Source organism: Lepidochelys olivacea (genome assembly GCF_965140295.1).
Source record: "Lepidochelys olivacea isolate rLepOli2 genome assembly, chromosome: 3".
Lineage (NCBI taxonomy): Eukaryota > Metazoa > Chordata > Testudines > Cheloniidae > Lepidochelys > Lepidochelys olivacea.
In genome coordinates this window covers 100,010,179-100,030,281 of record NC_140413.1, presented here as the reverse complement: position 1 = coordinate 100,030,281, position 20,103 = coordinate 100,010,179, and the positions used below count along the sequence as shown (strand labels likewise).

Here is a 20,103-nt window from a genome sequence, read left to right as displayed (position 1 = left end):
GGCGAAGACACGAATAGAGTTCAAAAAAAGAACTAGATAAATTCACAGAAGGTAGGTCCATCAATGGCTATTAGCCAGAATGGGCAGGGAGGGTCCCTAGCCTCTGTTTGCCAGAAGTTGGGAATGCGTGACAGGGGATGAATGACTTGATGCTTACCTGTTCTGTTCATTCCCTCTGGGGCACACCTGGCATTGGCCATTATTGGAAGACAGGATACTGGGCTGGATGGACCTTTGGTCTGATCCGGTGTGGCTGTTCTTATGAGCCATTAGAAACGGAGTAATCGTTACATCCATGTGAGAGTACTCTTATACATCCACAACTGTTTGGATCTATGTGTGTAAAAGGGAGCATGGACTTGATTGCACACAGTTCCTTTCCACTTCTTCCAAAAACCTCCATCTAGAAAACTAGGGTATGGGAAGGAGAACGGAAAGTGTGGATCTGCAAAGGCAAGCACTTCAACTAGTTCCTGTGAGTACTCTATTTCTTCCAGAATGTCAGCTGCAGCTCGGTTCTTAGAGATAAGACAGCAGCACAGCCTCCTCAGGAGGAGGGCTGAGCAGGACTCCTCAACCTAGATTCATAGATATTTAGGTCAGAAGGGACTATTATGATCATCTAGTCTGACCTCCTGCACAAGGCAGGCCACAGAATTTCACCCACCACTCCTACAAAAAACACCTCACACCTATATCTGTGCTATTGAAGTCCTCAAATCGTAGTTTAAAGACTTCAAGGAGCAGAGAATCCGCCAGCAAGTGACCCGTACCCCATGCTACAGAGGAAGGCGAAAAACCTCCAGGGCCTCTTCCAATCTGCCCTGGAGGAAAATTCCTTCCCGACCCCAAATATGGCGATCAGCTAAACCCTGAACATATGGGCAAGATTCATCAGCCAGATACTACAGAAAATTCTTTCCTGGGTAACTCAGATCTCACCCCATCTAATAGCCCATCACAGGCCATTGGGCCTATTTACCATGAATATTTAATTACCAAAACCATGTTATCCTATCATACCATCTCCTCCATAAACTTATCGAGTTTAATCTTAAAGCCAGATAGATCTTTTGCCCCCACTGCTTCCCTTGGAAGGCTATTCCAAAACTTCACTCCTCTGATGGTTAAAAACCTTCATCTAATTTCTAGTCTAAATTTCCTAGTGGCCAGTTTATATCCTGAAGAAGGCACAAGTGGGGGAGGTCAAATCCAGGGTAATGCTCTAGGATTGTGCAGTATTCCTAAATAGCAGTTTTGTAAATCTTGCTTTTCAAAACTAAGGAACTGTGCCAGTAAGTCTGGTTGTTTTTTGTTTGTTTTACCTACTACGATGAGCAGTCAATCACCTTGCAGCCATAGGTAGATGACGTGTTTGAATGCACAGCCTAATTCATTAGAAAGCCTTTTGATGGAGATATGCTCCTATATTAACCGTAAGGCAATACAAAGTGCATGGGATTTTCAAAAGGGATTCTCTTTAAAACAAAAAGAAAGTAAAAACTCTCATAATCTTCTAAGTAAGTTGTGAGGCTCCTAGAAAAGTGGGAGAGGAATAAAGTAATTTTTTCCCCCTGTGTAGACCAGGCCTAACAACCTAAGGGAGGAATTTTGGGTGGGGTGAAGAGTCACTTTCCTTTTTTGTGCATAAAACTGTAAATGGCGCATGCTAATGATGGGAATATGTCTAATGCCACACTTTTAAAAAAAACCTAACTGTGATTTGAGAACTGAGAGGGAAAATATTATTTACAAACAGGTGGTACAAACTATTTTTTAAAAATGCATTGTAAGGAGCAATCCTGACTTGGCAGTAAGATGGCCTAGATCATCTAAGAGGGCTCTTCCTTCATTGACTTCCAGGGGGAATTTGCACTTGTAATATAATCTGAATTTGATTAAAAAGCAGCAACCTGGATTTCTTACTAGAAGACATTTGATATTTTTCCAAGTTCATTAATGTGTGTCTCTAATGTAAATGCTCTCTCTTTTTTAAAGTCATACTTTGCCTTTATGCTGGGGAATCTAGACCACAACAGAAGGTGCAGTTTACTCTTTAAGGTGCTTTGGAATAGCAATCACATAAGAAGGAAGCAACCAGTCATTAACTACCAATCTTGTAATTCACTGTTAATACTTCATAAATCTTCATCTGTTCTTCAAGGATGCTAATAATCAAATATTTTCATTTTTTAATTTAGTAAAAATCTTTGCTTTTGACAGATATGAAAATGACTGCCACATGCTTACTTCTACCAGATGTCTTTGGAGATGATTCCAGTCTGTTCACTGCTGTGAATGAGGAGGTACATAAATGTGGCTGTAGAGGCTAGCTGCACTTCCAAACAAACAAAAAATTCTGCTCCATTTTCAGCCACATGTATTAAATTTAACGTCCTGGTTTTAGAAGCACACATGCCACACTTTTTTTTTTAAAATAATGTTGTGCAATATCTAAGGAAATGCCACATCACATGGCAGCGAGCAGCTTTTAGAGGAGTGTGATCTAGTAGTAAGAGTGGGGATAGATAGCAGTCCTGGTCTCTCTTCCTGATTCTACCATGTCAGTTAGGTTCCTAACACTTCAAGGATCTGGGTTAGGAACCTAACTGACATGGTTAGGTCACCAATGTGTACTTGAAACCAATGGGAGTTAGGCACCTAAAGTACCTTTTGGATCTGGCCCTTAGCCTCTGTGTCTGTTTCTTAAGTGACATTAACCCATTTTTCAGCCAAAGGTCTCAAATAACCAAGTTCACAGCATTATTTTCAAGCACCTTTAATTCTCTGAACCTTTATTGCAACTTTTACAGTTCAGCTCACCCAAGTGACATCAAAAGATCATTTGACTTTTTTTTTTTTTTTTTTCCAGGTGAAGGTGTTGACACCAGTCTTGGAAGTAAAAAATCCCTTCAGTGTTAATACATGTGAGTTTGCTTTGTACATCGAAAAAGAGAAACTGGCCCAGCTGGATGATTGTACTATGGCTCTAGCTGCTCTGTTGGCTGCATTTCATGTGTTCGGCATCCAGTATCCAAAAAGGATCCACAACACATTTCACTTTCTAGAATCACTGATTTTGGAGATGAAAAGTCCACAATCCCTCCCAAAGAAGGTAAAGAGAAAACTGGAAGAACTTGAATGTCTGAACATTTAATGATGTCCAAAACACTTGTCTCAGGGGAATGTCTTTTGGAGCAGTTGACTCTTTGTCAGAAGAAATCATTTGTTGTAAAGATAAGTTGGTGTAATTCTTTCCAGTGGAATTGTATTAATATTTATAACTCAGCGATTTTTTTTTATTGTACTGGCTGCTTTTTTAGTTTTGAAAACATGAGCATTTTCATTATTTTCAATGGAAATTCTAGAGCAACTTTAGCCTTACTTGAAAAAATAAAATTTTATAATTAGATGTACTTGTGGGGCAGTATTTTTCCATAAAAGCTTTTTATTCCTGTTCGAACAAGTTTTGACTAAGTCAAAGGTAAGAAGCATACTTTAATTTAATTCAGTAAACATTTTGGTGCGAGTTACTCTAATAGGGATTAAATCTTTACAATTAAGATTTGATGATAATTGAAAATGTGTGATTAGTATTTCACATAATAAAAAATGCAGTGTCTAATTTTTAATTTGCAAACCCTAGAACGATATATGAGACAATTTGGTAGAGACTGAAGAAATTCACTCATTCATATCACATTGTTCACCTTTTTTACTAGTCACTTGGACTTACTAAATAAAAATCTGCTAGGATGAGATCTCAAGCCACTAAGAATGAGTTGTTGGGGCCACTCCTGTAAAACTACATAGCTGTTGCAATGAGAGGAGAGACTTGTCTTTACATTTGTTTCTTTCTCTCACACACTGCAGTGACTGATATGTGCAGACTGGGCTCCCTATGCTGAGGCTGACTCTCCTCCGCCTACTTACCGCCTGGAGCCCTTGCATCCCTGGGATTTCAGGGGCTCCAATCCCACAGACAGATGGAAATTGGCTACTCTGTGCGGAATTAGAAGGACTCTACCATATTAAAGCTGTCATAGCCCTGAAAATGTCAGAGAGAAATTTGGAGTTTGTGGTGCTAGCCTTCAACACCCATTTGTGCTTATTTGAGAATTTAACTTTTGTGCTTTCTCCCCTGCTGCCCCTCATGGTCAGCAGAAGCACCCCCTGAAGACCTGTAAAATCTCACCTTAAAACTATCCTCTGGCATGAAGCCTAAAAAATACTACAATAGTGAGGCTTCTGGTGTGCTGATCAGTACTGTCCAGTGTTTCCTGGTACTCTCCCATGTGTCTGTCTGTCTCCAGCTGTTGTCTCATCAGACTTAGCCCTTGCTCCCAAGAGTTTGCAATCGGTCTTTTTATTCGGTGTTTGGGGTCCTGGTCCATGACTTGGGTTCCAAGGTGCTATGATAAGATCAATAAGGATGCTGAAAAATAGATGACTCAGAAAAACCTTATTTTAGTTTAAGCGTATAGAAGAAAATGTACTTGGTTATAGGTTAAGATTGCAAATTGTTAATCTCAGAATTGGGAATTACAGATCAGATATTACAAAAATTACAGTTAAACCATTCAGATGTTAACACAGTTTAAGAACTTACAACTCACTTCATTTGTTGCTAAAACAAACATCTTACAAACATATAACAGTAGTTTTAAGAACAAACTAGACTCCTATCACTTCTTTGGCTGTACGTCTAGGATGGGTCAAAATAGAAAAAATCTTCTCCCATCTTTTGCTGCTTACACAGTTAAAGCTGTAAATTTACACAAACCATGAAAATTTTATGCACTAGTTATTAAACTTGCTCACTTGGAGAAAAATGTTAGGCCTGATGGCATTCTTCCCAAGTATGTTGCCTCCTTTAAAAAGAAGCAACAAAATGATGTTCTTTTGGGACCATTTTTGCCTTCATGAGCCATTTGCAACACCCAAAGATGGTAAAAATCCACATGCATTTTAGTCTGACAGATCTTGTCCAACTCTTTGATGACCACCATTTGTGGGGACAGCATGGCCATCCTGGGAATCTAACCTGCAACACTAGGACTGTGCCACCTCGTGCACAGAACAGCAATATTTTTTATATTGACATTGAAATCCGGAAAAAACACTGCAAAAACAAGGGGAAAAATTTTCAAAAACAAATTACAAAAAGTTTGGGTTCTGGTGCTTTGAGATTTAATTCACAGTTAATGCAGTCACAGCCCTAAATCAAGCTGGCATTTTGTTAACAAGAGGGTTATCTAAGTTGTTAAGTGAAAGTCTGCTTTAGCAATTTAACCTTCAGCACTTCATTTTACCACTTTTGCTTTTTTTGAAACACCTTTTCATTGAACCTTTAAAATGACCAACCATCAAAATAAAAGATCCCTCCCACCCCCCAAAAAAAAGTTTTTTTAAAAGATAAAATATTTACAACAAATATGTTTTTTTTAAAAGCAAAAACATTAAAGGTTTGAGAGAAACATGCAAAGCAAACAAGCTCAAAACATTTAAGAATTTTAAAACATCTCCTATGCCAAAATGCCAGCTTCTGCATATTTATTAACTAACACTTTAGGTCCTAAACATTGTTAAACAAGATTCAGGGTTGGGTATACAGAGAGACCTCAGCCTGCTTAATACCATGGCACAAACACCATTAAAAATCCTTTTAACCTTGTATTAAGGACAAAGCAAAGACAGGAAAAGCATTTGTAATGTATTGAATAAGGCTTTCATTTTAACAACATCCACCCAGAACAGTTCAGATGTGAGTATTGAGAAGTATACCAACATAACAAGCTTCTCCAATTCAAATTTTATTTGCATTGTTGATACAATAAGATTGCAGTTTAAGTGTACAAATTTTGAACAAAATGTAAAAATATTATTTATGCAATGCTATGGAAGGAGATTAATAGAGCAATGCAATTTATGTCAGACTGACACTGTTTTACTTGGAATTATAGCAGGTACCAGTCACCTAACTGTTCTGCAAGTGGCACACAGAGCTCTTGAAAACCTTTAAGGAATTCCATCCCAAGAAAGAGAAATTAGGAAAAATGATAGGAAGATTTCCCCAGACTTGTGTGTCATAGAAATGTTCTATTTGCTCTGAATTAAAAAGCTGAATATTCCCCCCCCCCCCCCCCCCCGCCCACACACACACACAAGACTAGGAATAAGAGATTCCCTGGGGAACACTTCTCCAACTAGTCACCCTCTTCCTGTGAAGAGAATTCTTACCAGGAATGTTCCAGGTCAGTCCTCAGTTTTCAGGTAGGTAGGCCTTCTCTATCTTAAAGTGCATCTGTTCTGTATTGTGATTTATATACCGAGTGCAACACCTTACCTGCCAAATGCTTATAACAATCCTTCAAGAAGGGTCTCTTACCCAAAAGTCTGCTGTAGGACACGTTAGTCCCGCTAATGAACTGGTAAAATCTATGCCTTAACTAGTGAGGGCCATATTCCTTTTGAATATCCCTTTTCTTCCTCTCTGTAATCACTCCTCTACCTGCCAAGATTTTTCTTGAATCATGGTGACTTTCAAGGGGCTCATGAGCATGAAACTTTTACTGAGTCCCAGTCTCAGCATTCCGTTCTTTTCCATTATTGCAGTAATTACTAAAGATTAGCATATACAGATTTAGCAAATGTTTCTCCTTTTTGTTTATTTTCTTGCCTCAATATATATATGTTCCTTCATGTACTGTATAACACAGTGGACTCCCCTATGTAGAAAGACGGGAGCACCATGGTGCCGCATGACCAAAGGTATTTTATGGAAGTTAAGCTTTATTTTTCAGTTGCAGCCATCTCTTTACTGGTCTTTTGGTAAGTTACACTAAAGATGCTGGTGGAAAAAACTCACTTAACATTTTTGTATCGTGCAAAAGTAAAAACATTCAGTTATCAAAAAAGCTCATTTCAACCCCAAATGTTTTTTGTTACTAGCAAGTCGACAATTTTATAAACTGTAAAGTTATACACTGTAGCAAAGTGTTACTTATGCAGCATAAGCATTGCATTTTAAACTATGGTACAAAATTAACATTAGCCATAGCAGTCTCAACTGTCTACTGGTAGCCTAATTTTTGGCTAATCAGTTTTGTTTTGATAATAGGAAGTAAAGGCTACTGAAAAGGAAAGTGGATATGTGAAATATAACTCAGGAATTCTTAGATCATATTAACATTTTCCTAATTTTAATAATAGGATAAATAATTAGTGAAGGTTTTCTTGATGCCTGGATAAAATTAGAAATACTAACAGTTCATGAGAGAATTAGCGCCATAAGTATGGCAAATAAGACTAGCTGATGCAGTTGTTATACAGTACCTTGTTAAAAGCTCAAACATATTCCAGAAGAATTCAGGTGTACTGGCTCTCAAAGGGTATAAATAGTCCACCAGTGCTGACTTATTTTTCTTCCTTTCTTAGAGTTCTTACTTGACAATTCTAGCAAGTCTTTGTGCTTTGAATAAAACATGAGTTCCAGTGGAGAAAACTGGCTTCTAAACAATTTCCATTCATCTCAAAGTTCATTGTGTGAGTTTTTCTCTGCAGCTTTGAACATCAGAATGGAATTGAAGATTTTTAGGGCTGGTCCCAGTTTAATGCTCATTATCTTGACTATGTCTGCTTGGGTCATTAGTAGAAATGCTTCTCCATCAATTTGCTTTAAAACAAAACGTGAGTGAAAAACACAAAGAAAGCTATTAAGTCTGAGGCTATGGTACTTTAAATATTTGAAGATAATTTGAACTGAAATCCCCAGTAAGCCAATTAAAATTTCAGACTGCCGTAAGTGGAAGCTTGAATTCGAAATTCAGAGGATTTCTGGTTCAAAATCCCTATATGCAAATGTGTCCTTGGTTTACATCCGAAGTTAATGACCCTATTTCCTGTTTCTATTTGAAAAATATTCTGTCCTCTGAATCTAGATTTCAGCCTAGTCACATATCTGAATCCACCTCCCAACTATTCCTTGCCTCAAAGCTCCACAGAAAGGTTCCCAATTTAACTCCCACCCCAGACAAATAATCTAAGACCCCTTTCTCCAGCTGCTCTTTCCTTTCCCATTACAACAGACTTGGTCCCAGAGGCTACAAGTTTAGATATATCAGCTTTAAACAAGGATAAAGTTTTTTACAGCATTACAATATTTGGAAGAAAAGTATCCATTATTTAACTTTACCATTTTAATACATGCAAATAATAAGTATTGTATAAACTGCTAATGTTGATGGAGGTTAACAGTGGAAGACAGCACAAATGTGAACATTAAAGGCTGAATTTTCAGCCCCCCCACAACAAACCTCTAGTTTTGTGCCTATGTTGTTTGTGGTCATAGGCAATGCGTGGGGGGGAGGCCATGTGAGGTCAAGTGCCCCTGTCATGAATGTAAAGGGAAGGGTAAACACCTTTAAAATCCCTCCTGGCCAGAGGAAAAACCCTTTCAACCTGTAAAGGGTTAAGAAGCTAGGATAACCTCGCTGGCACCAGACCAAAATGACCAATGAGGAGACAAGATATTTTCAAAGCTGGAGGGGGGGAGAAACAAAAGTTCTCTCTCTCTGTGTGATGCTTTTGCCGGGAACAGAAAAGGAATGGAGCCTTAGAACTTAGTAAGTAATCTAGCTAGATATGCATTAGATTCTGTTTCTTTAAATGGCTGAGAAAATAAGCTGTGCTGAATGGAATATATATTCCTGTTTTTGTCTTTTTAAGATCCAAGGGTTTGGGTCTGTGTTCACCTATGCAAATTGGTGAGGATTTTTATCAAGGTTCCTTCCCCACTCTGAACTGTAGGGTACAGATGTGGAGACCTGTATGAAAACCCCCTAAGATTATTTTTACCAGCTTAGGTTAAAACTTCCCCAAGGTACAAACTGTTTTACCTTTTGCCCTTGGACTTTATTGCCACCACCAAGCGTCTAACAGATATATAACAGAGAAAAGAGCCCGCTTGGAAACGTCTTTCCCCCCAAAATCCTCCACAAACCCTACACCCCCTTTCCTGGGGATGGCTTGATAAAAATCCTCACCAGTTTGCATAGGTGAACACAGACCCAAACCCTTGGATCTTAAGAACAATGAAAAAGCAATCAGGTTTTTAAAAGAAGAATTTTAATAGAAGAAAAAGTAAAAGAATCACCTCTGTAAAATCAGGATGGTAAATACCTTACAGGGTAATCAGATTCAAAACATAGAGAATCCCTCTAGCCTAAACCTTAAGTTACGAAAAGACACAAAAACAGGAATATACATTCCATTCAGCACAGCTTATTTTCTCAGCCATTTAAACAAAACAGAATCTAACGCATATCTAGCTAGATTACTTACTAAGTTCTAAGACTCCCTTCCTTTTTGTTCCCGGCAAAAGTATCACACAGACACAGAGAACCTTTGTTTCTCCCCCCTCCAGCTTTGAAAGTATCTTGTCTCCTCATTGGTCATTTTGGTCAGGTGCCAGCGACGTTATCTTAGCTTCTTAACCCTTTACAGGTGAAAGGGTTTTTCCTCTGGCCAGGAGGGATTTTAAAGGTGTTTACCCTTCCCTGTATATTTGTGACAGCCCCCACCCCCAGATTTCTGCGTGGCTGCCGGGGGGAGGGAAGAGGACCTCTGTCTTTCTTCCGCTGCGCCTGACTCCCAGCACGCTTGGCCTCTGTCCCTGTCAGCCAGGTCTGGGTGGGGAGCAGAAGGGGTGGGACCGGTCTCTCAAAGTCACTGCTCTGTGCAGCACAGGGGCTGTCAGAGATCCTGGCTGGGGCGTTTGGTGGCACGCTGCCCCTGGCCTGGGCCAGGCTGCTGGGAATAGGGGCTGAGTTGATCAAAGTCCCCTACTCCGCCTTGGCATGTTTCCAGCTCACTCAGCCCATCCCCAGCAGTGGGGCCTGGGGTGGCCCACCACCGCCGCTGCCTCCCCAGTTAGCCTCTCTTTGTGCAACTGCCGCTCTGCACAGAGTCAGCAAGCCAGAGCAGCCAGCTTCCGCCACATGAAAAGCGACGCGGTCCTACTCCCCGCCCGGGCTAGCTGCCAGGAACAGCTGAACGTGCCGTGGGGGTAGGGGGAGAGGTGCAGTGGGAGAAGGACAGAACTCCCCCATTCCCTCCCCAGCCCCCCCAAGATAATGTAGGGCAGGGAGAGCGCAGTGGGAGCTGGGCAGAGGACACACATCGGGCAGTCACATGTCCTCCCCTTTAGATTGTGCCCCCCCAGTGTGTGGCGGCACACGCTGTCTATGTTTGTGGTGCAAACAACAGAGTGAATTTTAGGTCACGCAGCCATCAAGACACTGTGGCTCTATCTGACATACTTGTCAGGGTTACAGTGCTGCACCTCTGCAGGACAAGAGACCCTTTCTGGTCTCTCAGAGAGCACCCCTGAAGGTGTCAGAATTTCCCAATTCTCACGTGTCTAGGCCGGGCACCAACTGTGCCTACCCAGCAGGTCCACCTGGGTTTGGCACCTGTGATTCTTCCCTCCAGGCATCTCTGACCAGTGCTGAATATAGTGAACGGTCAGATGACAAACCAAAATATTTTTTAACAGTAGGAACAAAGGCCTAGATCTACAAACGGACTTGGGCATTGTGATGCTCAGCGTTGTCAAGCCCAACTTCTAGGAGCCTAGAAAACTCAGAGGAACTACACTGAGATCCGCAGAGCCTGAGTTCGCAAAAAGAAAAGGAGTACTTGTGGCACCTTAGAGACTAACCAATTTATTTGAGCATGAGCTTTCGTGAGCTACAGCTCACTTCATCGGATGAAGCTGAAGCTCACGAAAGCTCATGCTCAAATAAATTGGTTAGTCTCTAAGGTGCCACAAGTCCTCCTTTTCTTTTTGCGAATACAGACTAACACGGCTGTTACTCTGAGAGCCTGAGTTAGGCGCCTTTGAATTCGATCCATAAAGCCAGCATGCTAGGCAAAGCAGCCAGTGAGAGATGCAGATACGAGTGGTGTGTCCTAACCCCTTCCCCTCAGACAGACATAGGTGCCTATACCCATGACCTGGGGGGGAAGATAGGCAATCCTTTGTGTGTGGGGCCCAATGCAGTAGGTGTGTTCAGAGGCCTCCTAACTCCACACAAAACATCCTAGGGGTGGGGTGAGCTTAGGCAGGAGATATGCATCTGGAAGCCCAGCCCTAGAGGGAGGAAGTAGCATGCATGCCCAGGGGCAGACACACAGGTGCCTAGGAAAATTTTACTGCAAAAACAGGTTCTGAGTGAGGTGCCTACAGGGTTCAGCAGCAGCTCAGCAGGAGTTTTGTGGACTGCAGTGGAGCCTCAAAACGGGACTTAGTTACCTAAGTATTTTTGTGGATCCAGGCCAAAGCATTTAGAGAAAAAGAATTTTAAAACAACAAAGGGAATCAGGTGCCTAAGTCCAAATTTAGATCCTCAAAACCCCTGCTCAGCTGCCACCTAAACTCCCTGGATGTCTAGGTTTCCACTGGTAAAGTCCCCAAGGTACCTAAACTTTTGGCCATGGCCAGGCACACAACTGCCTCAGTCCTGGCACCATTGAGCTGCCTAAAATCATGTCTAAGCCCTAGTGGGATTCACAAAGGCGGCATTACCCCCTGATTCAGTAAACATGCCCACACACGAAGCACAGTCCGTGGTGCCCCCAATGGACCAATGGTAAGAGCACCTCTCTCTCTTTCACATATCCCCTTGACGGTAGGCAAGCCAGCCCTCACTTCTTCAGACACCCATATTAGGTGTGTCTGGGGCCCCTGAACGACTATCTATGCTTGAGAGTCCCTTTTCATCCAGCCAGAGCTCCTTTGTTCTTGCCAGTTCTTAGCGTTTGCTTCTGCTTTTCAAAACCAGTTTGCTAAGGAGGAGATGGTTGGAACCAAAAAGTATAATCTTATTAGTTTGGGCATTGCCTCTTAACAACCCTTAAATGTTTACCAAGAGGTGGCTTTCCTTGAGCCATTGTTTTGTCTGCTGCTTCCTCCCTCTCCAATCAACTAAATTAACATGCATACAGTAAACATCCCAACAACCAGGTCCCATATAATATACATGACTTATTACAGAGCTGTTCTGTTTCTGTCACAGCTCTGTCTAGGTGACTTAAATTACAACCACAACTATTTGCAGCCACAACTATAGAATAGGATAAAAAAAGGGAGACCTCATCAAGGCTTTGCTGAAAATCAAGCTCCAAGTCTTATCTTTTATATATTTTACTGCCCATTCAATGACATGCAAAACCATGTAACCCAATACTTATTTCACACTGACCTCAAAGATGTACTGCTGTACAGGTGAGCACACTTTGATTCATTCATTTACATTTATTTTTTAAATTTGAAGTTAAGTTTATTTTTCAACAGTTTCCTTTTCTGTTTCTTAACAAAACTCTTCCTAGAGACCAAGAGCAATTTTTTCAAAAACACTAAGTCTCATTTCCATATGTCACGTAGGCACTTAAGTGACATTTGAAAATGTTCTTAAGTGCTTTAAAAAAGTTTACCTCCAAATCCTGAAGTCTGCACTCAGGGCAACATTCCCATGGATCACCATGGAAGTCTGGCCTGAGGAAGAGTTGGAACAATCACCAAGGGTTGTGGTGGATTCTCTATCACTGGCCATTTTTAAATCAAGACTGGGTGTTTTTCTACTTTGGGGCAGTTCTGTGGCCTCTGCTATACAAGAGGTCAGACTAGATGATCACAATGGTCCCTTTTGGCCTGGGAATCTGTGACAGAATGTAACAGAAGTTAAGTGTATAATTACCCTGTAGGTAAAAACCGTACCCTATCAGTGCAGAATGCAAGCCCATTACAGATTGCAGGGAAATAGGAAATGTAACACGTTTCAAACTTTTTATTTATCATACTCACCTCGTCTTTGAACACCTTGCCATGTTCTTCACATCCTGGTAAACTCCGTATGAATTCAGAAACCTGCCACCAAATCATACCAACAAGTTTTTTAAAAACCTAGGCTCTCCCCCAACACTCTTGCCCAAATGCAGATAAATAGTAAAGACAAACATTTTTCACCTGTCAGAGATAGATTTGTACATAAAGGAGCTATCTTCAGTATTGCCTCTTTATTTACCTGTTATGAAGTGAAGTTAGGGCTCTGATAGCTCTACAGTGAGTAGACACAATCAGTGGAAGCATCCCACTAATGTGCACTTTACACTGAAGGAGCTGGTACCAAGAGAAGCAGAATGCTGTGGCTGTGATCTGAATCTACGAGCCCTTCTAAAGTAAACCTACCTCATCTGTACTCCATTTGGAAACTTTACTGGCAGGGATTCCAGCCACGCTTGGAAGGAGCTTGCTCTGCTGTTCCCAGCGCAAGGGTAGGCATGGGATTTGGAACTTGGAAGACACGAAAACTGGCTGAGGAAGAGGCTTCTGGCTGCTGAGTTCTTCTATGTCTATAAAAAAATACAAATAAGCATTAAATCCCTCAATGAACAACAAGATCAGTCATGATAAAACATCCTCATCATTATTGACACATGTACCTCCACACAAAAAATGGTTCTGCTTTACCTGTACTGGTGTAAAGTGCTGCCATCTCCCTAGGGTGGATACATTTATATCAGCATAAAGATGCTCTGTACTGATATAGCTATTACTGTATGGGAAGGGGGAACAAACTATACTGCTATACAACACCTTTATACTGATACAGCTGCATCCACACTAGGGTTGCATCAGTATAACTATTTTTGTTTAAAAAAAAATCGTACCCCAAACCAAAATAATTATGCTGGTGCAAAATCTGCATGTGTAGACCAGGCCTTAGTTACTCCAGTTTTATACTCGTGTAATTTCATTAAAATCAGATCTGCATTGGTATAAAATTGCACTGGTGAATCAGGCTTATTATTTCCATGACACACCACATTTATGTCTCTTAAGTAAGAAAAAATTTTCAGCTATTCTCAGTGTTTTTCATAGAAAAATAAATATCTGTAAAGGCCCTGCAGTTCTGCTCTTTAGTTATATACTTCATTTGGAAAACATATTTAATTCCTCCATTTGGAGGTTTGTTTTTCATGTCCATTTTCCATTAAACATCCATAACTCAAACCAGGACAGTTCAGTACTTGCTCCCTCAAAGGCAACCCAGCTTTGAGGCTAGCCAGAGCTGCAGAATGCTGTGATATCTGGAGAAGTATAGCAATTATTAATGTGTGTCTGCACCTGGGGTGGGAGGAGAGAGTGGAGAGCAGGCCTCAAATGATGGTATTCTTAAATTGAAATCAAGATACCAGTGTTCATTTCAACCAGATCTGCATTCTACTTGGAAACACAGAGGGAACACACTTTGCTTCTCTACAAAAGAAAAAGGACACTAAACTTTCTAAACTACTACATGCTACAAGGGGCCACAGCAATGGTTCCCTCAACCCACCTAGCAATATTGTTAACCTATCCAACTATACTCTCAGCCCAGCAGAAGCAGCTGTTCTATCTCGGGGCCTCTCCTTCTGCCCCTCCACCCCCACGAACATGACACAGTTCTGTGGTGACCTAGAATCCTATTTTCGACGTCTCCGACTCAAGGAATATTTCCAAAATACCTCTGAACAACATACTAATCCACAGAGGTCTCCCTACCAACACTACAGAAAGAGGGATTCTAGGTGGACTCCTCCTGAAGGTCGAAACAGCAGACTGGACTTCTACATAGAGTGCTTCTGCCGACATGCACGGGCTTAAATTGTGGAAAAGCAGCATCACTTGCCCCATAACCTCAGCCATGCGGAACGCAATGCCATCCACAGCCTCAGAAACAACTCTGACATCATAATCAAAAAGGCTGACAAAGGAGGTGCTGTTGTCATCATGAATAGGTCGGAATATGAACAAGAGGCTGCTTGGCAGCTCTCCAACACCACTTTCTACAAGCCATTACCCTATGATCCCACTGAGAGTTACCAAAAGCAACTACAGCATTTGCTCAAGAAACTTCCTGAAAAAGCACAAGATCAAATCCGCACAGACACACCCCTGGAACCCCGACCTGGGATATTCTATCTACTACCCAAGATCCATAAACCTGGAAATCCTGGGCGCCCCATCATCTCAGGCATTGGCACCCTGACAGCAGGATTGTCTGGCTATGTAGACTCCCTCCTCAGGCCCTACGCTACCAGCACTCCCAGCTACCTTCGAGACACCACTGACTTCCTGAGGAAACTACAATCCATCGGTGATCTTCCTGATAACACCATCCTGGCCACTATGGATGTAGAAGCCCTCTACACCAACATTCCACACAAAGATGGACTACAAGCCGTCAAGAACACTATCCCCGATAATGTCACGGCTAACCTGGTGGCTGAACTTTGTGACTTTGTCCTTACCCATAACTATTTTACATTTGGGGACAATGTATACCTTCAGATCAGCGGCACTGCTATGGGTACCCGCATGGCCCCACAGTATGCCAACATTTTTATGGCTGATTTAGAACAACGCTTCCTCAGCTCTCATCCCCTAAAGCTCCTACTCTACTTGCGCTATATTGATGACATCTTCATCATCTGGACCCATGGAAAAGAAGCCCTTGAGGAATTCCACCATGATTTCAACAGTTTCCATCCCACCATCAACCTCAGCCTGGTCCAGTCCACACAAGAGATCCACTTCCTGGACACTACAGTGCTAATAAACAATGGTCACGTAAACACCACCCTATACCGGAAACCTACTGACCGCTATTCCTACCTGCATGCCTCCAGCTTTCACCCTGACCACACCACACGATCCATCGTCTACAGCCAAGCTCTGCGATACAACCGCATTTGCTCCAACCCCTCAGACAGAGACAAACACCTACAAGATCTCTGTCAAGCTTTCTTACAACTACAATACCCACCTGCGGAAGTAAAGAAACAGATTGATAGAGCCAGAAGAGTTCCCAGAAGTTACCTACTACAGGACAGGCCTAACAAAGAAAATAACAGAATGCCACTAGCCGTCACCTTCAGCCCCCAACTAAAACCCCTCCAACGCATTATTAAGGATCTACAACCTATCCTAAAGGATGACCCAACACTCTCACAAATCTTGGGAGACAGGCCAGTCCTTGCCTACAGACAGCCCCGCAACCTGAAGCAAATACTCACCAACAACCACATACCACACAACAGAACCACTAACCCAGGAACTTATCCTTGCAACAAAGCCCGTTGCCAACTGTGCCCACATATCTATTCAGGGGACACCGTCACAGGGCCTAATAACATCAGCCACACTATCAGAGGCTCGTTCACCTGCACATCCACCAATGTGATATATGCCATCATGTGCCAGCAATGCCCCTCTGCCATTTACATTGGTCAAACTGGACAGTCTCTACGTAAAAGAATAAATGGACACAAATCAGACGTCAAGAATTATAACATTCATAAACCAGTCGGAGAACACTTCACTCTTTCTGGTCACGCAATCACAGACATGAAGGTCGCTATCTTAAAACAAAAAAACTTCAAATCCAGACTCCAGCGAGAAACTGCTGAATTGGAATTCATTTGCAAATTGGATACTATTAATTTAGGCTTAAATAGAGACTGGGAGTGGCTAAGTCATTATGCAAGGTAGCCTATTTCCCCTTGTTTTTTCCTACCCGCCCCCCCCAGATGTTCTGGTTTAACTTGGATTTAAACTTGGAGAGTGGTCAGTTTGGATGAGCTATTACCAGCAGGAGAGTGAGTTTGTGTGTGTATGGGGGTGGGGGGGTGAGAAAACCTGGATTTGTGCTGGAAATGGCCCACCTTGATTATCATGCACATTGTAGGGAGAGTGGTCACTTTGGATGAGCTATTACCAGCAGGATAGTGAGTTTGTGTGTGTGGTTTTTGGGAGGGGGGTGAGGGGGTGAGAGAACCTGGATTTGTGCAGGAAATGGCCCAACTTGATGATCACTTTAGATAAGCTATTACCAGCAGGACAGTGGGGTGGGAGGAGGTATTGTTTCATATTCTCTGTGTGTATATAAAGTCTGTTGCAGTTTCCACGGTATGCATCCGATGAAGTGAGCTGTAGTTCACGAAAGCTCATGCTCAAATAAATTGGTTAGTCTCTAAGGTGCCACAAGTACTCCTTTTCTTTTTTTAGAGGGAACAAACTTGCTAAAAACTCAGGTACCAAACACTTCCCAATTGCTGAGGAAAACTAATTTAGAATTATTTTTTGAATGAAGGTAGCACACAGTGAACTATACCGCCAGTCCTCCTCTCTAAACACTGTTTTGTAATCACTTGTCTTTACCACTCTGCATACTATTCTCCCTTACACTGTGCAATCTTTCATCGTCTCTCCAGCCTATTTTCACCTTTCCTGACTGATATTTCTGTTATTCACATTGTTGTTACACTATTCTCTATCGACTCATGCTCCAAAACTAAGACTCGTTCCAGTATTCCAAAGCTGAGTTCCCAGTACCACCACCTGTACTGAACAAGAGAGCGAGATCAACATTGATAATTAAGGTTGCCTAAAACTTCCCATTAAAAGCCTGTTTTCAGTAGCTTATAACTTTAACTGTTCCAGCTGAATTTTTTCCATGCTGAAAGTCTGCTGTTTCAGAAAGGTTCAGCAGAAACAGTTCAGCTGTTCCTAAAACAGAGGACAGGGGAAAAAGGTAGTTTTGCTAATGCTAATCCCCTCCCCCCAATCATTCTTCCCAGCACTGTAGTGCCCCCAGGCTTTGGAGCTGGAACCTGAGATTTGGTAGGGGGAGAGTGCTAAAGTTAGGTGCCTTTTGTGGTCTCCATGAAAACACACCCCCATTTTACAGAGTGGTAAGACTCTGAAAATTGCCATTTGCACAAGCTCAGTAAAGCTCATAGATGCTTGCTGCCAAAATCTCCAAACATTTCCTCTATACTGAGCAGTAGAGCTGATTGAAAACCCAAATTTCTGTCAGGAACAGTGGATAGAAAATGTTCAACACAATTAATTTTTTCATGAAAAATGCCTGTTTTCCATGAATTTTTTCTTGTGTGTTGAAAAAGAGAAAAAGTGAAAACTAATGATTGATTTTAAAATGCTGACACTGTGCCTCATGGGAGTTGTGGTTCAGGTGCTTCCTGTTCCTATTCTCTCTGGGCTGGGCTCCCCTGCTGGACTTCATTTCCCTTGATGTACCACAGCAGTGTGACTGCCACAGTGCATTGCCTCTCCTAACCCAGACGCTGGGACAATGGCTGACATTGCAACCTTAAGGTTTTTAATGTAGTTTTGTGTGTTTATGTGTGTGTGTGTACACATGTATTATAGCTCTTTACAAATCCTTAGAAAACTAGATCCTTTCCTTGCGAAGTTTATAGTTTAATGCAGGCAGAGAAAAACAACACAAATGAAAAGTTTGTTTTGTTAGAGGTTGAGTTTTACTGGGAGTGGCCCATAGATTTGCTGCTGTTTTATTTCTCTTATATTCAAATTCCCTTATCAGTGTTTGAATTTAAGATGTACCTCACACACCACGGAGGCTGAAGATGACCTGATTGCTACAGACTTTTCCCCGAATCCCTTGGCATATAAAATAAACTAGCTTGGATTCCCCTTGCACTCAGACTCTGTGGGCCACACTTATAAGTGACAGTAAGTGTAAATTACATACTAGTCAGTGTAAATCCAGGTAAGGTAGAATTTGTCTACACAGTGTTGGAACCAACCTAACTGAAGGTGTGAATTGCAACCAATGTAGTTATTTTGGTTCCATTTACCATGAAGAGAAGCCCTAAACCTAAGGGAGTCTAAAGTGCTGTAACATGCACTTTGAGGGTGTAGACTCCAATTTACATTCTCTCTAGTGTTCCTTAGGCAGACTCACCTCTGAATTACGCCCAGTATCTCTAGCTGTCTGTAATCTAGTGGTCAATAAGACATCTATTTTGAGCCCTGTATCCACAGTATACACATTCTGCTTTTATGCAGTGTTTTTACTAGCTTTCTATTTTAAGTTGGTAAGAAATATTATGACAAACTTGCCTTGTAAGGGAATTGTTCAAAGCTGAGAAATTTGGGGAAAAGGAAGATTCAGTCACAAACTCTTGCCAGGTGATTTGGTAACCAGTCCTCCAACTGAGTGACTAAGAATCATCAAAAGTAGGATGAGAGAGATGAAAAATCTAGAACAAGTGGTGAACGTACAGAATGTGTAGAGGACAAACTCATCTGGTCTCAGCTGTTGCATTGTTCTCTGGGTCACCTAGCTAGCTAGCCTACACTTCTGTCCCCTCCATTCCTTGGATTCCAGTTCTTGTTTCTCAGCCCCCTGCTGACTAGCTCCATGGAACAGTGCAGGGAGCATGTGCTGCAATCAAATTAACTGCCTCTTGTGGGGAAAACTGGAGAATACAGGCTGCTGTAGGCAGGTGTCATCATGGCAGAGTAGAGAAAGTAAACAACACGCTGGGTGCCTGGCTGCAGCAAAATGGTGAATTCCACAGCAGCTTGGGAAAATGCCAGATTACACAGCCAGAGAACTGCAGAGTCCACCGGGCTCTGGTTGAGAAGAACGGTGTAGGTCACACCTCTCAGAGCTACTGTTTCAGGATTTCTGCAGAAGCAGGCAGATGGCATTCGGTCAGTTTACACTCTGGTTCGCTCTACAACCATGAGGGTTTGAAACATAATTTTGTTAATAAAAAGAAATATCAGATTCTGGAGATTGGGGCTCTAGTTTTATTATAGGTTGAGATTTCAGTTTCTAGGTCAGCACAAACTCACATACCCCTGTTACTCCATCGAGAAGTATCGTTATAACACACAGATACCTACTCCCTATCTGGGCATTTTTTAGTAAATAATGCCACATCATCATACAAATAAAAGAAGAAGGTGAAGAATAGATTAAGTAATTAAATATAGAGGTTAAGTAATCGTGTCTTCACTTTACAAATCTAATTCTGCAGAATCCTCTATAGAAAATTATCCAAAGTGGTAAGTAGAGCTGGTCATAGAAACTTCCACAGAACCATATTCCACTGGAACATGCAGTTCTGTCAAAAATGAAGTACTTTGCGAACTCAGGTAGATTTTGTTGGCATTTTCTTTAGGGAAAAAAAAAAACAGAAAAAAAAGTTCAATGTAAAAATGTCCCA

At 41.7% G+C, this 20,103-nt stretch overlaps 2 protein-coding genes across 9 annotated transcripts in view; one reads left to right on the top strand and one right to left on the bottom strand.

The window, feature by feature from the left end:
• The window catches only part of SAMD3 (sterile alpha motif domain containing 3), a 98,056-nt gene extending 94,704 nt beyond the window's left edge, over window positions 1-3,352 (top strand). For 3 of the 4 annotated variants that reach the window (XM_084622648.1, XM_084622650.1, XM_084622649.1), the window contains exons 10-11: window positions 2,224-2,306; window positions 2,873-3,349. In XM_084622648.1, the coding sequence (XP_084478774.1) occupies window positions 2,224-2,306; window positions 2,873-3,157 (368 nt within the window). In that variant the 3' untranslated portion in view covers window positions 3,158-3,349. Of the gene's footprint in view, window positions 1-2,223; window positions 2,307-2,872 lie in introns of all 4 variants that reach the window. The other variant, XM_084622651.1, reaches the window with a different exon arrangement.
• A 2,797-nt stretch (window positions 3,353-6,149) lies between these two features.
• Window positions 6,150-20,103, bottom strand: part of L3MBTL3 (L3MBTL histone methyl-lysine binding protein 3) — a 154,163-nt gene continuing 140,209 nt past the window's right edge. For all 5 annotated transcript variants that reach the window (XM_084622647.1, XM_084622643.1, XM_084622645.1 and 2 more), the window contains exons 20-22: window positions 13,250-13,413; window positions 12,866-12,928; window positions 6,150-7,675 (exon numbers count right to left, since the gene is read on the bottom strand). In XM_084622647.1, coding sequence (XP_084478773.1) covers window positions 7,532-7,675; window positions 12,866-12,928; window positions 13,250-13,413 — 371 coding nt within the window. In that variant the 3' untranslated portion in view covers window positions 6,150-7,531. The remainder of the gene's footprint in view (window positions 7,676-12,865; window positions 12,929-13,249; window positions 13,414-20,103) is intronic.